The 16908-nt window shown below is 37.0% G+C and overlaps 1 protein-coding gene across 1 annotated transcript in view; it reads left to right on the forward strand.

Annotated features, from left to right (window-relative positions):
* The first annotated feature begins 1497 nt into the window (after positions 1–1497).
* ERCC6L2 (excision repair cross-complementation group 6-like 2) overlaps positions 1498–16908 on the forward strand; it is a 20559-nt gene continuing 5148 nt past the window's right edge. The window contains exons 1-8 of the mRNA XM_010009572.1: positions 1498–1507; positions 3435–3859; positions 6907–7026; positions 8583–8776; positions 10616–10777; positions 12033–12240; positions 13628–13768; positions 15409–15522. Coding sequence (XP_010007874.1) covers positions 1498–1507; positions 3435–3859; positions 6907–7026; positions 8583–8776; positions 10616–10777; positions 12033–12240; positions 13628–13768; positions 15409–15522 — 1374 coding nt within the window. The remainder of the gene's footprint in view (positions 1508–3434; positions 3860–6906; positions 7027–8582; positions 8777–10615; positions 10778–12032; positions 12241–13627; positions 13769–15408; positions 15523–16908) is intronic.

Here is a 16908-nt window from a genome sequence, read left to right on the forward strand (position 1 = left end):
GAGTGTGCCCGTGTATATGTTTTAGAAATAGAGAGAAAACGCTCTTAAAATCGGGTCTGTTACCGGAAGTATACATTTCGAGTTTGGTTCTTGTGACAAGTGGAAACGTGGTTGTGTGAACTCATGACATCCTGCTTTGACATCTTTTGCAGGAGAACGTTTTTGGGTTTTTTTTAGCCTCTTTGTTTATCAACTTCATAGTTAAGCTTTACAGTTGAAGGATGGCAGTGCTTTTGCTTTATAGTATCTTTGAATTTTGCTTGGACAAGTAATTTACTGGAGTGTTAAAGCACCTCTTTGCAGTCTACATTCAGTGATCAATCCTCAAAAGTTAGAAAGCAGTTATGATAGCTTCACATTTTCTCTCTCTCTCTCTCTTTTTTTTTTTTTTTTTTTTTTTTTTTGTGGGGGAGTCGCTGTTGAAAGGAGTTAGTGTGTGACAGTAGGTTCATGAAGGGCAAGTCCAGCTTGACCAACCTGGTCTCCTCTGACAAGGTGACCTGCCTGGCTGATGAGGGAAAGGCTGTAGACATTGTCTATTTGGACCTTATTAAAGCATTTGACACTGTCTCCCACAGCATTCTCTCGGAGAAACTGGCTGCTCATGGGGTAAAGGTTGGACTTGATGATCCTAAAGGTCTTTTCCAACCTAGCTGATTCTATGATTATGATTTAATACTCATTATATATATATATAAATAATGGCACTTTTTTTTTCAACTGTGGCGAGTAGAGGCTGGGATCTTAAATATCAGCTTCCTTTGTGTACTGTATCCATGTTAGAAAGCCATACCAGATGATTTTCTTAATTTTTAAATATAGTACCCTACAAATACTATAGTTTTGGTTCATAACCCAGGAAATTAGTGAATCAGTTTGGTTAAAGTAGTAATTCTTGCTTTGGCTTCTACAGCGTTATTTTCTGCAGTTTTGTAGCAGTGGTGTCCTTACTACCACTGCACTTCTTTTCTTTCCCTTTTTCTCATTATGTGCCTTGTGTCTCACGAAGTTTTGCGTTTGGTAACACTGAAACAATGCAGTTTATTACACTTTGCACCTGGAACTCGAATATTGACAAATTATGTGTAACATATTAAACTCAAGTAAATGCTTAAAGACAAAGGTGCTGTCATCTTAAGTCATAGTTTTAACTCGAGAGTCTTTAATATCACATGTCGCTTCAGGTATTACTGTAAAAGAAAGTAATTATGGAAATACTGTCTTATTTTAAACTTTGTTTTGCATATTTAACAGTGTGCTCTCTCATTTTTTCAGTATTGCTTCTTGTTTTTCAGAAATTGCTCAAAGACAGATGCTACTGGGAGAAGTTCATGTGCATGTTTTTTGCATCGATTTGAGCATGTGTGAGAAATAGTACAGATGCCTTAAATTTTAAGAGATTGGATACGTATGATATGTTGAGTATACTGTCTGTACTTCACCCTTTGTCTCAAAAAGATACGTTTGAGCTTCAAGTCTCTGAGAAGATCAGTGGGAATGGCCGAAGGTAGGGAGCGGGTTTATGTACTGGTCGCAGGCTGCGGGGCTGAACTTCTCAAGTGACGGTGGTGGGAGGCATTATGAAAAAAACCTTCAAAATAGTGAGTCTAATGTAGAGGGTTGTGGTTATAATCTTGTTAGTATAAGAACAAGTGTGCCATCAGTTTAGGCTGAGGGATCCAAGTTCGTAGCAGGCAAAAGCTTGACAGGGCTAAAGAGCAGACTTGCAAAATCTGTAGTCATAAGACACCAAGTGCAAGAGATCCGCATGTGGTGAAGAGGAAATGGAGCTACTTGAAAGAGAGAGGAGTGCACTGGGGTTTGCTTATGTGCACAAACTATACCTAGCCCAGGACGTCTCTGTGCCTAAAAGAATACTTTAAGGCTAAAGAATTTTAGAAGAGAGATATTTCCCATTCTTGTGTTATTTTTACTATTACCTGGATGTCAGCTTATGACCAGTGCAATGGTTTGTTTTCTTTAGCATATACAATTTAATTAAATTTTTAAAATGAATAGTTACCACTCATTTAATATGTTGAGGAGAATAATCCTGTAAGTGTACACTTCCAGGAGCTCAGGAACTGGTGAGAAGACCCTATCTTCTCCATGAATTTTTTTTGCACTGACAAATGAAAAGGGGGAAAGGTAGAGTTTCTTGCCTTCAGGACTTCCTCTTTTCTTTTCCTTCCTCTGGAAAGTCACTGGGTTGAGAAGCCCAGAAATGTGGACTACCACTGGTCATAGGTATGAAGTATGAATACTTGCTTTGATGTCAGATTCTCTCTGGCTTGCTTCTTTCCATAAAAAGTTCAGATGTGTCTCACTGCTACTGACAATAACTTTCTCAGAAGTAGCAGAGCTTATTCCAAAAAATAGATAGGAAACAATAAAAATGCTAAAATTAATTATATGTCCCTTTGTTTTGGGACGGCAGAGTTGGGGAAGGTTGGAAACTGTTTTCACAACTTTGCAAGGACAACACTTCCTCAGTTCAGATATGGAAAACTTTGTGTGCAACCGTTACTTACAAAGGTCTTTCTCTTTTTACTATGAAGAGTGATGGCCTTGTTTTTTCTGATAGAGGTATTTTGTTGGGTTTTTCAATGTGGATTATTTGGACTGTGATACACTGCTGTTCTTATCTTCCCTGTTCTTTGTTAGAAGCATACATTATCGTTTTAAAAAAAATCATCTTTGCGTGTTAAATGTAAAAATGAGATAGCTGAAAATGGAGCAGGTCAGTCATCTGTGTTGTTAATATTTGATAGGTGTATTAAGGCTATAGTGAGACCTCTTAGAGGAGGGGATTTTAGCAGTTCCAGACTTGACAAGTATGTAAGCAGTTCACTGAGTAACTAGCCACTTCGATGAACAGTATAGGCAAAAGATGCACTTAAACAACAGCTGTTTTTCCTAAACATAAGTTTGTTTGTTTCTTTTTACCTATTCCAGACTTTGTTATGAGAAAGGTGATGTTATTATATCATGAAACAATTTACTAACAGTGTAGTAGTAAATTCTGGTAGATCCAAAGTGTCTGATCTAGGAGGCCTTTTTTCGTCACTTGGTCTGTTAATTGGACACTAAACTTGCAGACATCAGCGTATCAGTATTTGCCTATGTGAAGCCCCTGTGTAACAACTTAATGTATCAGAATTTGGCTTTTATATCAGATTTTTTTCATACACACTTCCGGATGTTTATAACATAGCAGTGTTTCAGCAAACTATAATTTTATGTCTACCTCAGGATTAGGTTCTAAACCATAATGGGTATCCTGGTTCTAGTGCTGCTTTCAATAAATTCTTTTATCTTAAGTTGTATGCATTTTGTCGAATAAATTTGTATCAAATGTTTTATTAGTGTGACATAATGAAATGCTTTGTACCTCTGGCCAGTTTATCACTGTGTGTCTTTGGGGTTTTTTGTAGGTAATTGGCATACTGGGGAGAAATGCCTTGCCCCTTGTCTTGAAAATGGGGAACTTCATGAAGGAACAATATCCTCTATTGAAAAGGACAAGAATGGAAAATCATTTGCTGTTGTATCATTCTCAGAGTCTGAAGAAAGGAAAATATTAATAAGTAAACTTTGTAGAGTCGAAGACAGAAGAGGACCCTGGAAAAGCTTAATATTTGATGACGGTGATCTGGAAAAGCCTTATTTTCCTGACCAGAATCTTCCGTCTCCTGCAGTTGCTTTTAAATTATCTGACAATGGTGATTTTATTCCATATACGATTAACAGATACCTGCGTGATTATCAAAGGGAAGGAGTCCAATTTCTGTATGGACACTATGCTAATAAAAGGGGGTGTATTCTTGGAGATGACATGGGCCTTGGAAAGACAGTACAGGTATTCTTTAAATCTTTTTGGCAATGTGTTTTCTGTGAGTTTTTAATCTTTTTAAAAATAACTTATTTAAGAAAAAACATATCAGTGAGCTTAACCTCCCTTTGCTATTGTGGAGTTGGAGAAGGTAGGGTGTGACTTCTCCAGGATGGCACTTAGAGCCAGGAGCCATTGCTGATTTAAGATTCACTCCTGACAAGCAACAAAACTGGGCTGTGTCCCCCTTTGGTGTAAGCATGGATAATTACAGTAGTTAAAATGTTAGTATTCATTTTATGTTGAGTTTACTTTGAGGATTACCTGTAGATCATGAAAGCAGTGTGCACTGTAGTATGCTAAAAGTACGTACAGCTCTTATCTGACTACTCTTCAAATACTTTTTTCCTGAAAACAAATAGTTCAACTGTACTGGGGATGAAAAGGAGTGGACACATTTACTCCCATCTCTGGAAAAAGTGCTTAGATGTTCTATGTTATTTTTACTACTTTTTTGGAAATACAACTTGGGTTGATGAAAGGACAAAGTATAGCAGGATTTTTCCATTATGCTTTGAATCAGTGTGGCCCAAATGATTTATTTATTTTACTAAAATTAGGGTGGTTTTATGTTTGAGAATTCTTTTTAATCTTTCTGGTTTTAAGCTAGCAGCTTGAATCCTATGGTGGCTAGTGTTTGTCCCCCTCTCTTTTCTCCCTCTGTGTGTCAGATGCAAGATCTTTCCTTTATTGACAAATACAGGCTGTAGCTTTTGTTGCCTGTTGCCCTTCCATTTAGGAGAATGATGGCAGACAACCTTCAGTGCAAAGAAGTATTGTTCTGTAGCCGACTTGACGAGAGGAGTGAATAAATTAAACTGTGAAAACCTCTCTGGATAGAGCATTTAGAGTCCATCACGAATTTGTGTAGCTGCTGCTGATCTGTTAACAGATGTTTATTGAAACTAAACTGCATCCACTTACCTTGTGTTTTACTTAAGCTTGATCGTGTTTCCTGTCCATGGCAGTTTAAGAACTCATGGAAGTTTGTTATTACTCAGAACTGCAAATAATCTGATTTCATATAGCAAGAAGCATCTATATAAGACAGTAAACTGGGCAGGAGGAAATGAGTTGTCTTGCTTGCATCTCATTTATTTGTATCTCAGAGCTGAATCTGTGGTCACGTTTGTCCCATAGGTACAGTGTTTGCCTGTGTGGAATTAACATTTAGTGGTTATTTCTTTTCCTCACAGTGTCAAATTTGCAGAAGAAAGGTAAAAGTTTTGAAGAGTATCTTGTGTATTTCTTACAAAACACAGTATTTATGTTCAGGTTTAGTAGGGAAAAAAAACAGTGGATATGAAGTGAAAAAGGATTTCACTTAGTTAAAGTGTTAGTTAAACTTCAAGTAATGATTTAGTCTTGCAGAAAACTTGTCTTAGGCTTGTCAGTTGCATAAGCCTTATTGTTTCTGAATTGTAGGATGATTTATGACATAAAGACTTGTCTAGACAACTTTTGCATTTTAATGTCCTTTGTACTTCTGAACTGATTTTTGCTTGAATTGTCCTGACTGCATGGCTCTTCAAGCTGAAGTTGAGGTGGAGGCAAGTAGAACAATGTTGTTTCTTAATGTGATTGCCTAAGTTAGTTTCCTGTCAAGGCCTTTAGGTTGCTTCGTGCTTTATCTGGACAAGCCAGAAGTTTCTCATCACAGTTGCCCTTTTATAGTCTTTGCTATTGTTAAATTTGTGATGTATAATTCTTCCAAAAATGGAGGATCTGCAAGACACATGGAGACTTTACGTTCAGTTGAATTTCATTCTTACTGTCAAAAGGATTAAGGAAAAAAAAAATAAAGTCAAACATGTGCAAACTTGCAGTTCCTCTTAGCCTTAGTTTATATGAAATACTATGTATGCAAATGTTTGGATTGCTTTTCTCCTGCATATCTCTTTTTCATCCTGTGGCCCCATATGTGATGGATTTCCTCTTTCTTTTACTCGTCAACTCAGTCTTCTTGGGTATTTTTCCTGCACTTCTGCACTCCTATCCAGCTCTTTCCTCCCTGCTTTCTCCTCTTCCCCCTCCAATTAGAGAGAGGAAGCTCTGGAAATTTCCTCTTTTTTGGAAATCAACAGCTGACAGCTTTACCACAGCCCTACTGTGAACAGCTGTGTAGCAGCTGCAAAAGGAAGGGGCTGGAGCTGACTGCTTAGAGTAAAGGCGAGGGGGGGCGTTGTTGAGTTTTCAAAAGAAAGACACACTTCTGATGATGCATCTGGTCCTTGCTGCTGCTTAGCCCCATGGATACCATTTGTCCCAAGTGGATTTTATGGATATGCACGTACTAGCCAGTCTCCATGCCTTTTTCCTGATTTGGATTGCCATGGGAGCAGTTTGGGATAGCCTCTGCTGGGATGTTTGTCCTTGCTGTGGTGTATAATAATGAACGTCTTACCATAATCAAAGGAAAATCACCTTGACTGGTTTGAAATAGATAGATAGTAGAGCCCCAAAACAACAGAAAGAACTGGTTTTGAAGTTAATGACAGGAATTGGAAGGAGTGGAGCATACAGGAAACAACATACTAGTGAAAATTGGTAAATTAACTTCTAGTTTAAACCTCTTGATTTATCAGAAGTATAGTTGGGAGTATAGTTAGCAAGTATGTCTTCCTTCTGTTTTCTCTGTTTATTTCTGATGCTAAGAGTCAAGTGTCCTGAAAATGGAGAACTGCAAGACATACCTCATCTTTAGCTTTTCCTAGTTCATGCATAGTCTCTTCTGTGTTTTGGGGACTTTTCCGCTTAAAGGATGAACAAGTAAAATAGAGAAATTTATTACTCTTATTGTGAATTCAGGATTCTCCAAGGGAAGGGGTTCCTATTTTAAAAATGAGACTGATTTAACACAAACCCCCAGACAAAACCCCAGCTCCTCCCCAAACCACTTCACAGCATCCTATCCAGGATTTTGTCCTAAATGTTTGGGTTTTTTTCAGTGGATCTCACTCAATTTCTGTTTGCATTTCTGTACATAATCACTGAGAATTGTTTTCTTCCTCAAGGTCATTTCGTTTTTGGCTGCAGTGTTGCACAAAAAGGGAACACGTGAGGATATTGAAAATAATATGCCAGAATTTTTACTGAGGACAATGAAAAAAGAACCAAAGTGTAACCCCAAGAAGGTACAGCTTTTAGTGATACAAGTTTAAGGATTTTGGTAGAAGGCAGTACTTTGATTTTTTTTGATTTTTTTTTTTTTTTTTTTTTTTTTTTTTGTTCGTTTGCTTTAGGAGTTTATGCATATTTATTTTTAACGTTCAGCTAATTTGGCAGATTAAGGGTTCGTGGCTGTCTTAGTAGTGTTAGGGAAGCCTTCAGTTCTCCAGACTGTCATAGTGCATTATTTAATTGTTATTGTCTAATCTGATAATACTGCTTATCATCACTAACACAAAACATTTCAAAATACCTGTATGAGATTTGTGACTAGAGTAATTTGAAAAGCCCATGTCAGTGAATAGAAAACTGCAGTTTTACATGGTTGTGTTTCTCAAGTACAAAAAGCATGTGCACCTGTATTAACAGGATATATAAATAATTAAGGCGAATGCACATACTTGGAAAATTTATTGTTAATATTCATATGACTGCACATATTTTCTTTAATGACTTACAATTTCAGGAGTCAGACTAATGATCTAGGTAACTGTATTTGGTTAGAGCAAATAAAGCTCTGTGTGAGTGAGAGAAATAGATCATTTTAATTTTACCCAGCATAGGACTTACGCAGTTTCTGGTTTTGATTGCTATTTTTATCGTATTGAAAAAATTGGAATATTTGACAGTACTATTCATATGACTATGGCTCTGTGAGGAATGGCTCTGTGATGAATGGAACATATTTCTCGGGGCGTAAAGGCAGAGAGGAAAAAGTGAAGGGGTTAGCACTTCACATGAAGGAAGAAAAACAACCAAACAAATAAAAATAAACTAGAAATGCTTCCGACTGGTAATAAGAGAAAGAGTTTCACTTTGAGGCCAATTAAGTATTGGAAGAGGTCACAGAGAGAGGTTGTAGACCACTCCCATCCCTGGGAGGTTTTGAAGACCTGAGTTGTGACAGCCCTTAATGACCGGGTCTAATTCAGTGATACCGCTGCTTTGTCCAGAAAGTTAGACTAGAAACTTCCTGAGAGCCCTTCCCATCTCACGGATTTTATTATTCTATGATATTAAATGAGTTGTGTGAGCTGTCTTAAATTTCTAAACCATTTTCACTTTTTTCTGTTTTGGAGTCATATGATGACTAGACTTGTGGATTGGAGGAAGCTGCTTACCTTCTTCATCCTTTTGTTTTCTCCATGTTTTAATTTTATGGTATAGAGATGCTATAACAAAGCAAAGTGATAGTATCTCATGTCATATTGCAGTTTTTGGAGTGTAATTTGAGTAGATAGCTCTACTTTATGGGTTTTTATTTTTTAGTATTACAGTACATCTGTATTATTCACAGACAGTACTTTTGTATTATTCAGGTACTCTGAGTAAACTGATTACTTTTGAATTTGTATTGACTCTTCAGGTATTTTCTGTATATGCTTTGAAGTGACAGAATTAAACAGCTTAAAGTGTTGAAAACAGTAAAATAGTAAAATATGAACCTTTTGATTTTTGTTATTGAGGAAGAAATGCTAAAATTGCAGTTTTTCCAGTAATGCTATAATATGTTTGTTTTCAGACTTTCCTCATAGTGGCCCCTCTTTCAGTGCTGTACAACTGGAAGGATGAGTTAGACACGTGGGGATACTTTAAGGTCTCTGTCTTACACGGCAGTAAAAAAGATGATGACTTGAGTCGCATCAAGCAAGGGAAATGTGAAGTTGCCCTTACAACATACGAGGTGCTTCGCCTGTATTTGGATGAATTTAACAGGTAACGATTTTAATACATTTTTCTACACACAGAATTTTAACTGTCTGGTTTTGCATTGTTCTTTGCAGGTACTTATTCTTTCTGTGTGATATATATATATACTGTTAAATCCAGTGACTCACTGTGCTGAAGAGGAGAATCTCATTTAACTCTCTTCGCAGAGTTAACCCTGTTGTCTTTGTTATGGGATGCTTGGGAGAAGTAACTAACTGAATAGTTTTCCTAAAGCTAGTCTTTGCCATTCATGAAGTTTCTCGAAAAGATATAGGAATTACTTGTCTGAAAACAGGTGGTAGCTAGAAGATATGCAGAAGATATTTCTATCTTTCAGTTTCGCTGTAAGGAAAAAAAAATCCGGACTTCTTTAGCAAATGTTCAAAAGGTGCATTTTCCTTGTTATTTGCATTTTTCACCAGCTTGGGGAAATTCTTGAGGCCTAGAAACCTGGGGATACAATATGTATATTAGTGTGTGTATAGTTTTAAATACCTGACGAACTTAGCAGAATCAAGGTCTTTCTGACAGCAGATGTATTAGACATGCTACTTTATTTGATCCATGGCTGTCAGCGTTTTCAAACTAGGAGTATTGCCTTTCCTTTGGCTGTGTTCAGGAAACAGGTATATATGCAGAGCAGATCTGACTGCTTGCAAATACATTGCTGTAGCATACAGATTTACCCATACGCTGTTTCTGCAGAGCCTGTGACTGGATGAGCCTATGATCTTGGCACTGGAAGAGGTTATGTGTCTTGCTTAACTAGAATGGTGGTTTGGTCTCAACCGGTCTTAAGTAATTTAAGTATTGCTGAGAAGAATACATGGGATCAATTATGCATGTACATCCGCATAATGAGAGATTAAGTTGAAGGAGGTAGTGTATGGTTGGTTGTTGGACTGTTTTCAGAAACTCTGATTTTTAGCAGATCTTAGGTACATAAGGAGCTCAGATATGAAGAAATGTATTTAACAGGCATCAAAAATGCCACAAGATTGGCTTTCAGATTAGTGAACTAAATGCAGCCTGTTCCAGAGAGAGGTTTCTTCCTAAACATGTCTGTTTCAACTTTTTGCAGTCTGAAGTATCATTGAAGTGGATATGATTGTTATGAAATATGCATTCATATATATAAAGCAATCTCATAAAGTTACAGATCTCTTCCTAGGTACTTGATGACTTAAATTAGTATCACAGTATACATACAGGTCATTCTACCTCGAAGTTCTATGCTTGAGCTGGCTGCAGAATACCTTTCAGTCCCTTCTAGATATGTTTCTCCTAGTCACAAAATCACAAATATTTAAACTCCTCTGCCATATTGATATTATACAGATACTAAAGAAGTAGAGTAATGCTTTCATGTAGGAAATCATGCAGACTGAAGTGCTTTAAGTCTACTTCTAGTTACACTGGATAGTTCTTATTGGGAAAATGAAGCATACCTGTGTTAAGCATGTTTTGGTAGTTTACCTTCAGAGGTTTGTTTAATTTTTCTAACTCTTACTTATGAGTGGAATTAGTGCCTGGTGATACGTGCTGGATTGATTGTTCCAGATATTGAAAGCTCCTTTCTTTGCAGGAAGCATTTGATACTTCTAACATTAGTTCATTTATTTTGTGATGTAGTTTAGCCGTTATATTCAACTATGGCAGTTGAATGTATTAAACAGAATATAGAGAAACTGAGTAGTGTAATGCAATGTAGAACAGGAAAATCAAAAAGTAATAATGTTTTATAATAATCAGAGATGCTTCTGTGGCTGACTTCACTTTTTATGTGCATGTAGAATGATGGGGTAAGTAGTTTCAGTTAATACAGTATTTCTTGTTGATCTGCAGTGTAGAATGGTCTGCTGTAATAGTGGATGAAGCACACAGAATCAAGAATCCAAAGGCTCAAATAACTCAAACCATGAAGTCATTAAAATGCAATGTTCGCATTGGTCTTACTGGAACCATTCTTCAGAATGATATGAAGGAACTTTGGTGTGTTATGGACTGGTAAGTAAAGTATCTTCTTTTTTTGTTTGTTTGTTTTTATGGACAAACACCTCTGTATGCTAACTACGTAGGGGGGCGGGGATAGAGATGGATGGTACAGACCCATCTGTGTCAGAAAACCCAACAACAAATCATAACCTTCCCCCAGAAAACCCAATGTTTTGTCAGCGTGTAAGTATGTTTTTCCAATACATCTATGGAGGTAAGCTCCTGCTATGAATTTTTCCACTATTTAATACATTTGGAGCTCCTCCTATATGGCTTCTTTGGGAATTTGGGAAGCAGTTAAAATGCTACCCATCTCCCTCCCATCCCCCATGTTTACCTTTCTTTTCCAAGGACAGGCTTTTGTCTTCTTCTTCTGACCTCCACAGAGTAAATGGAGAGTCATTACACAAATCTGAACAGTGTTGTGCCTTTGCACTGTCCAATATGCGCAGGTCATTCTGACTTATTTAGAAGATGAAAGTCATGATATTTTTCTGTTTTCCAAAATGCACAAGTGCACATAGTTGCAAAGCAATAGTTTTGTCCAGGAAAACTTTTAATGAAGAGGGAGGGGTGGAACTAACCCTAGATAGAAATTGAAACATAGGAGACTTTCTGGGGATGCTCTACAGAGGAGGAAAAGAGCAAACATACCTTAAATATAGGGATACACAGTCTGAATTGAAATATGGGGAAAAAAATATTTTAACAGTAAGCTTAGTGTTGCATCCAGCCCATTAAAACTATGCTGATGTTGTTAATAAATTGTTCCAATATGTAAAGCTGCCAGTGATTACTAAACCCTTTTTGCTGTTGGGTTTCTTAAGATTTTATTTAGTAAATTGTAGTATCTGCATAACCTGATTTTAATAAAAACAGTAAAAATTGAGAAACATGATTGTTTAGCTTCCAGTTCAGGCTCCAGAACAGTAGTGATCTTGTAGTTTAGAGGTTCTATATACTTGTGACTTCTGTTAGTCTGCTGAGCTTTTGTTTTGCTGGAGATAGCAACCCTTTTCTAAAGGGGAATCTCTTAATGTTTGAGAGTCATAGAAAGTAGATAAAAAAATGGCATATCTGGAAGTAGTATATGTTTCTATCTATATACACAACTTTATTCATTTTTCTAAGATCTCTTGCTGTTATCCAGAAACAATTTATGGTATGCTTTTAATTAATAGAAAAGGAAAGACTGACTTGGAGTAAAGAAAATGCTGTTACTGCTTCGCACACACTCCACCCCCCACACCCTTTTGTTTTTTTATAGGGCTGTACCAGGACTTTTGGGTAGCAGAGTACACTTCAAGAAGAAATTTTCTGATCCAGTGGAGCATGGCCAGAGGCACACTGCAACTAAAAGAGAGCTAGCAACAGGTCGTAAGGCCATGGTGGAGCTAGCAAGAAAAATGTCTGGCTGGTTTCTGAGGCGAACCAAAGCACTTATCAGTGATCAGTTGCCAAAAAAGGAAGACAGAGTAAGAGTGCTTGCACATTTCAAATACAGTGTTAATGAATATCTATCTTCTTCTTTGTTTCTGTTGTGTTTTCTCTCTTTTATCATGCCTGTAGTAGTTTATGATTCTCTCTTGGACTTACGAGTTTAAGAATAATCCAGAGCCTTGGAAAAAATGCATATGCAGTCGTGTGCTTTGTTCGCATAATTACTATGATTGCGTGTTGAAATGGAGTTAATCAAGCATGAAAATGCTCAGCTAGACTTCTGACTAGTGATTTACAGATCTGTTTTATGTGCACTTTTGTACTTATCTGTGCAAACCTATTACAACGTATGTGTATCTCTCGAAATTCTATGTAGGACTTCTGAATTTGTAGCTTGACACCTTGTGCATGGAACAGTATGTTTTTAATTTTTAACTCCCTCATTTTTGATCACTAGATAAAACAAAACCCTAAACCCTGATTGTTGATAGGTCTGGAATACTGTTCATTGTAAGCATTATATGAAGTGATAATACTTTGACTGTAGCTAAGAGTTCTGATAAATTCTTATTGCATATGCTTGTGCTTTCCTTCTAAGTAGACAAATACATTAGTTTGCAACTGGTTTTGTTTTCAAAATTTGTTATTTATTTTTCATCCTTAGTGTATAATAATGTCATCTAAACTGTCTTTGGAAGGAAAGATTAACACAAACATCAGTCAGTTGCTTTTTCTAAATCTAGCAGGTTTTATTCTTTTCATTCTCTTGTTAATGTGAGTATATGTTCAACTTACTGCTTTATTATTATAGCTCAGCATGGTGCTGCTGCTGTGTGGGTAGCCTGGGTTAAGCAATGATCTTGGGATTTCTGTCTCCTGCTGCTAAGGCTAAAGATGTCATGGAGATGCCACCCATGGTCTCTAAGAAGAGGGATAAGAGTTTTGGCCATAGCACTGTAGAGATCCTTGCCTTCTCATTCCTTATTCTGTTTGTCCTGTTTGTGGTAGTGCCCTACAGCAGCTAGTGCCTAAAAAGAGGAAAGAAAGGGCAAATTAAGCAACTGGCAAAGCAGAGGGGAATCCATAATTAGGATTATTGTTTATTTCTCTCACTTTTTCCACTTCTACAGAGGCTGTACTGAAACGTTTATAGAAACCTAGCAGCAGGTTCTTGTAGCTAAGAATTCTGGGAGGTGATAAAAGAAGTCTACATGCATTTTGGCTACAATTTAATGCTATTTTGGTGTCAAGATCTACATTTTTTCATTTGGTGGTAGAATAATTTCTTGTAACTACTAGAGCAAATACATTCTTGTTTGCTACTTGATCTTCTGTGGTTTGTGTTTTTTGATGCAGTGCTCTTTTGCTCTTCATTGCATGCTGCACAGAATTGTGGGTTTGGGGTGTTTTTCTCTTTGGCAGATTGTGTACTGTTCCCTGACTGAATTCCAGAAAGCAGTGTACCAGGCTGTGCTAAAGACGGAGGATGTGAGCTTAGTATTACGAGCAGGAGAGCCCTGCAGCTGCAACAGCGGCCGTAAAAGAAAGAACTGTTGTTACAAAGTAAGAACTTGAACGGTTTGGGTTTTAGAACATAGTCTTTCTGTTTTAATCCAGAGACTCACTGCCGATGAAATGCTGATTGAAATGGCTGTGTGGTCATAGGCCACCTGTTTGGGAAGTCCTGACTGGAAACAGGGGTGGGTGCATCAGGAGCATCATGGTGTCAGGCACTTTGGGATTAGAGCAAAGCTGTTCTGCATGCCCCAAGCAGGTGTTTGTTTATGCAATAAATTCTAGATCTGTTGTCTTAAGTCCGACCATGATATGGTTGATGTTGGCATGGGTATTGCGTTGGGACGTTCAGAATGTCAGGCATACTGTTCCCTTGTGCCTTAGGCAGTCCGTGCAGAAGCTGCAAACCAGAGGCATCCTGGACCCAGCAGTTTGCTGGGCTTTGCTTGCGTTATAACTGCAGTTGAATTGTGCCAGTAAACATGCACTTTGCTTTGTGTCATTGAAGGGAGAACTCTTAAGAGTTGCCGCAGAGCACAAGCAGAACTTTTTTCACTAGTAGCAGCTTTGCAGATTTTTTCTGTCTTCCATGGACTTCTTTAGCACTCAATGAGTCCAGCTTTGGGTTTGTTTTGCCCATGCCACTCAGATTAAGTACATTTTAAACATGTTAGAAGTATATGTCTTATACTTGCATCTCTTGATTTTTTCCTTCTGGCCTGTTTTGATTCTTGTGTTGTGGTTGGGTTGATTGCTTTTTGTTTGTTTGGTTGGTGGGGTTTTTTTTTCCCAAATGATGTAGCATATTCAGTCTTAACATCATTCTTTTAAAACAGTCTTCCAACCAGCCTGTTTAATATTTCGTGGTTACAAGCATCAGTTCTTTCCAGGCTTTTGTTTCTCATGATGTCTTGTAGAAAAATTAAAATGCGATTGAACTTGATTCACAAAGGGCAGTAGGCAGGCCTGCTGATACTTAAGTGCTCTTATGGACTGTCTTATTCCAAAGTTAACCGTGAAATTTAGTAACTTGAGAAAGGGAAACAAATGCTGGTTGAATTCACCAACCATAAGCAGAAAAATAGGTGATGCTGATGCTGCTGCCTTGTAGAATGTTTTAAGTTGTTTGAATTATGTTACCTGAGATGTTTATAAAACTTTAAACATTTTTGCTGTAAAGTCAGCAGTCATAACATAAGAAGTCATTCAAACAGCTCTGGTTTGATATACTTTTGCATCAGTTGTAAAGTTACTGTCTTTTTTTTTTTTTTTTTTTTTTTTTTTGGAATTTTTTTTTTTTTTTTCAATTGTAAAGTTTCTGTCTTTTTTTTTTTTTTTTTTGTCTATTGAGGAATTCTTAGTTATTTTAGCAATTTCTGTAGATACCACGCTATCTGACATGTTTATCAAACTATAAACACAGCTATGGGTTTTGTGGGGGGTTTTTTGGTGGGGTTTTTTTTTTTAAGATGTTTTCTATTAATAGGATCACAAAGCTGAAAAAGAAAAATACTTTTTATTAGAAATGCAGTATACATCTATTTGGGATCAATTACAGTACTACTTAGAATCACTAATGCATTAAACTTTGTAAGACTAGCATTTATTATAGATGATTTCTTATTTTCAGGAGTATTTGTTTGCATAACCATTCTTTCTGTTTTTGGGGTTTTTTTTCTGGGGAGTAGGAAAATGCTTATGGTGAAACAATTAAGTCGCTGCGCTTCAGTTACCTGACAGTCCTACAGAAGGTTGCAAATCATGCTGCACTGCTGCAGACAGACAACACTAGCAAGCAGCAGGTTAGTCTCAGAAGTATGTAAAGGATGGTCTTACGGAAAAAAGGATGAAAACTCTTGAATGAAAATTGCTGCTGGCATCCTTTTTAAGTTAAATCTAACTGACATTAAGATATTTTGCAGAATTCCTTTTCTGTTCAGTAATTTAGAATGCAGCCCTTTATATAGAGAGGTGTTACACGACATTACATCGTTTAGTTGATGCATATTTTAAAGTAAGGGTTGTAGACACACTGGAGATCTTTAAGGGAGAGTAATTTTCAGTGATTTAGAGTATTACCATTTCCATTTATGAGAAGTGCCTAGTAAAAGGAATGTGTTTGTGCAGTTAGGTAGTAGCATTACAATGTGTTGGTTTTTTCCCCTGGTACTTCATGTTCAGAGTTGAGTTCCTTTAAATGATGGGAAACATATTTTAGTAGAAAATGCTCGGTGAGAGATTGGTGTCAGTGTATCTTGTTACTCTAACCTACAAGACCCACAATTTTTAAAAATAATTGTATGTGAGCGTTAAAATCCAAGAATGAACAAAGGGATTATGGGATGTTACCACTTCTTCTCAGAAGCCACAGAGGAATGGAAATGAGAAAATCCTAGCTAATTCTGGCAAGTTTGTTCCATTAAAGCAGTTTTGCTTATGAGGAAGTGTTACTGTTAGTATCCATGCTCTTATATGCAGTATGTACCCAAATGTTTTTGGTGTTGGTTTTGGCGGGTTTTTTTGTTTTAGTTTGTTTTTTTTGTACTGTGTATATAGTTTTTGTTGTAATAACATTTGAGAATTTAAATAGCCACAGGAATAACAATATAGGAGTATTTTGAGACTTAATGTCTTACATTGTAGAAAATTATTAACCTCTCAAATCTACTGAAGAAACTGATATTTTTTAGTATTTCTTACCTTTAGGATTAAAGTCCATCACATGTGCTGTTCCTAGGCGAGCTATGAGACCTTTTCTGTTCTTCTGGAAAGGCAGACTTAAAGTATATGGTCACGTTCAAGATCTGAGCTACCCAAATTCTAGCAGTGGCTCTTGAGCAGTTTAAATGCATTTCCCATATTGTTTTTTTGTTATACTAGTGGAACAGTATGTAATTTCCATATTGGCTTATGCCAGAGGGTCGAGAGAAATGCTGGTACACAACTTTTGGATAATGCAAACCTCAATCCATCAGAGTTCTTGAGGCTGATGATTCTGGCCAGTCCTATTGCAGTCTCTCTCAAGAAGCTTTGGACATCTCTTACCATAGTAACTAGAATCCATGGTTTCAGATTAAAATGCTTTTTGAATGAAGCAAACTGAAATACACAGGAGATGTTTTATCCAGTGTTCTTGCAGAGAACTGAATAAAAACATTTGAGCAGATCACTTGTTTCAGCCTGCTGAA

Source organism: Nestor notabilis, unplaced genomic scaffold, assembly GCF_000696875.1.
Source record: "Nestor notabilis isolate BGI_N333 unplaced genomic scaffold, ASM69687v1 scaffold19292, whole genome shotgun sequence".
NCBI lineage: Eukaryota > Metazoa > Chordata > Aves > Psittaciformes > Psittacidae > Nestor > Nestor notabilis.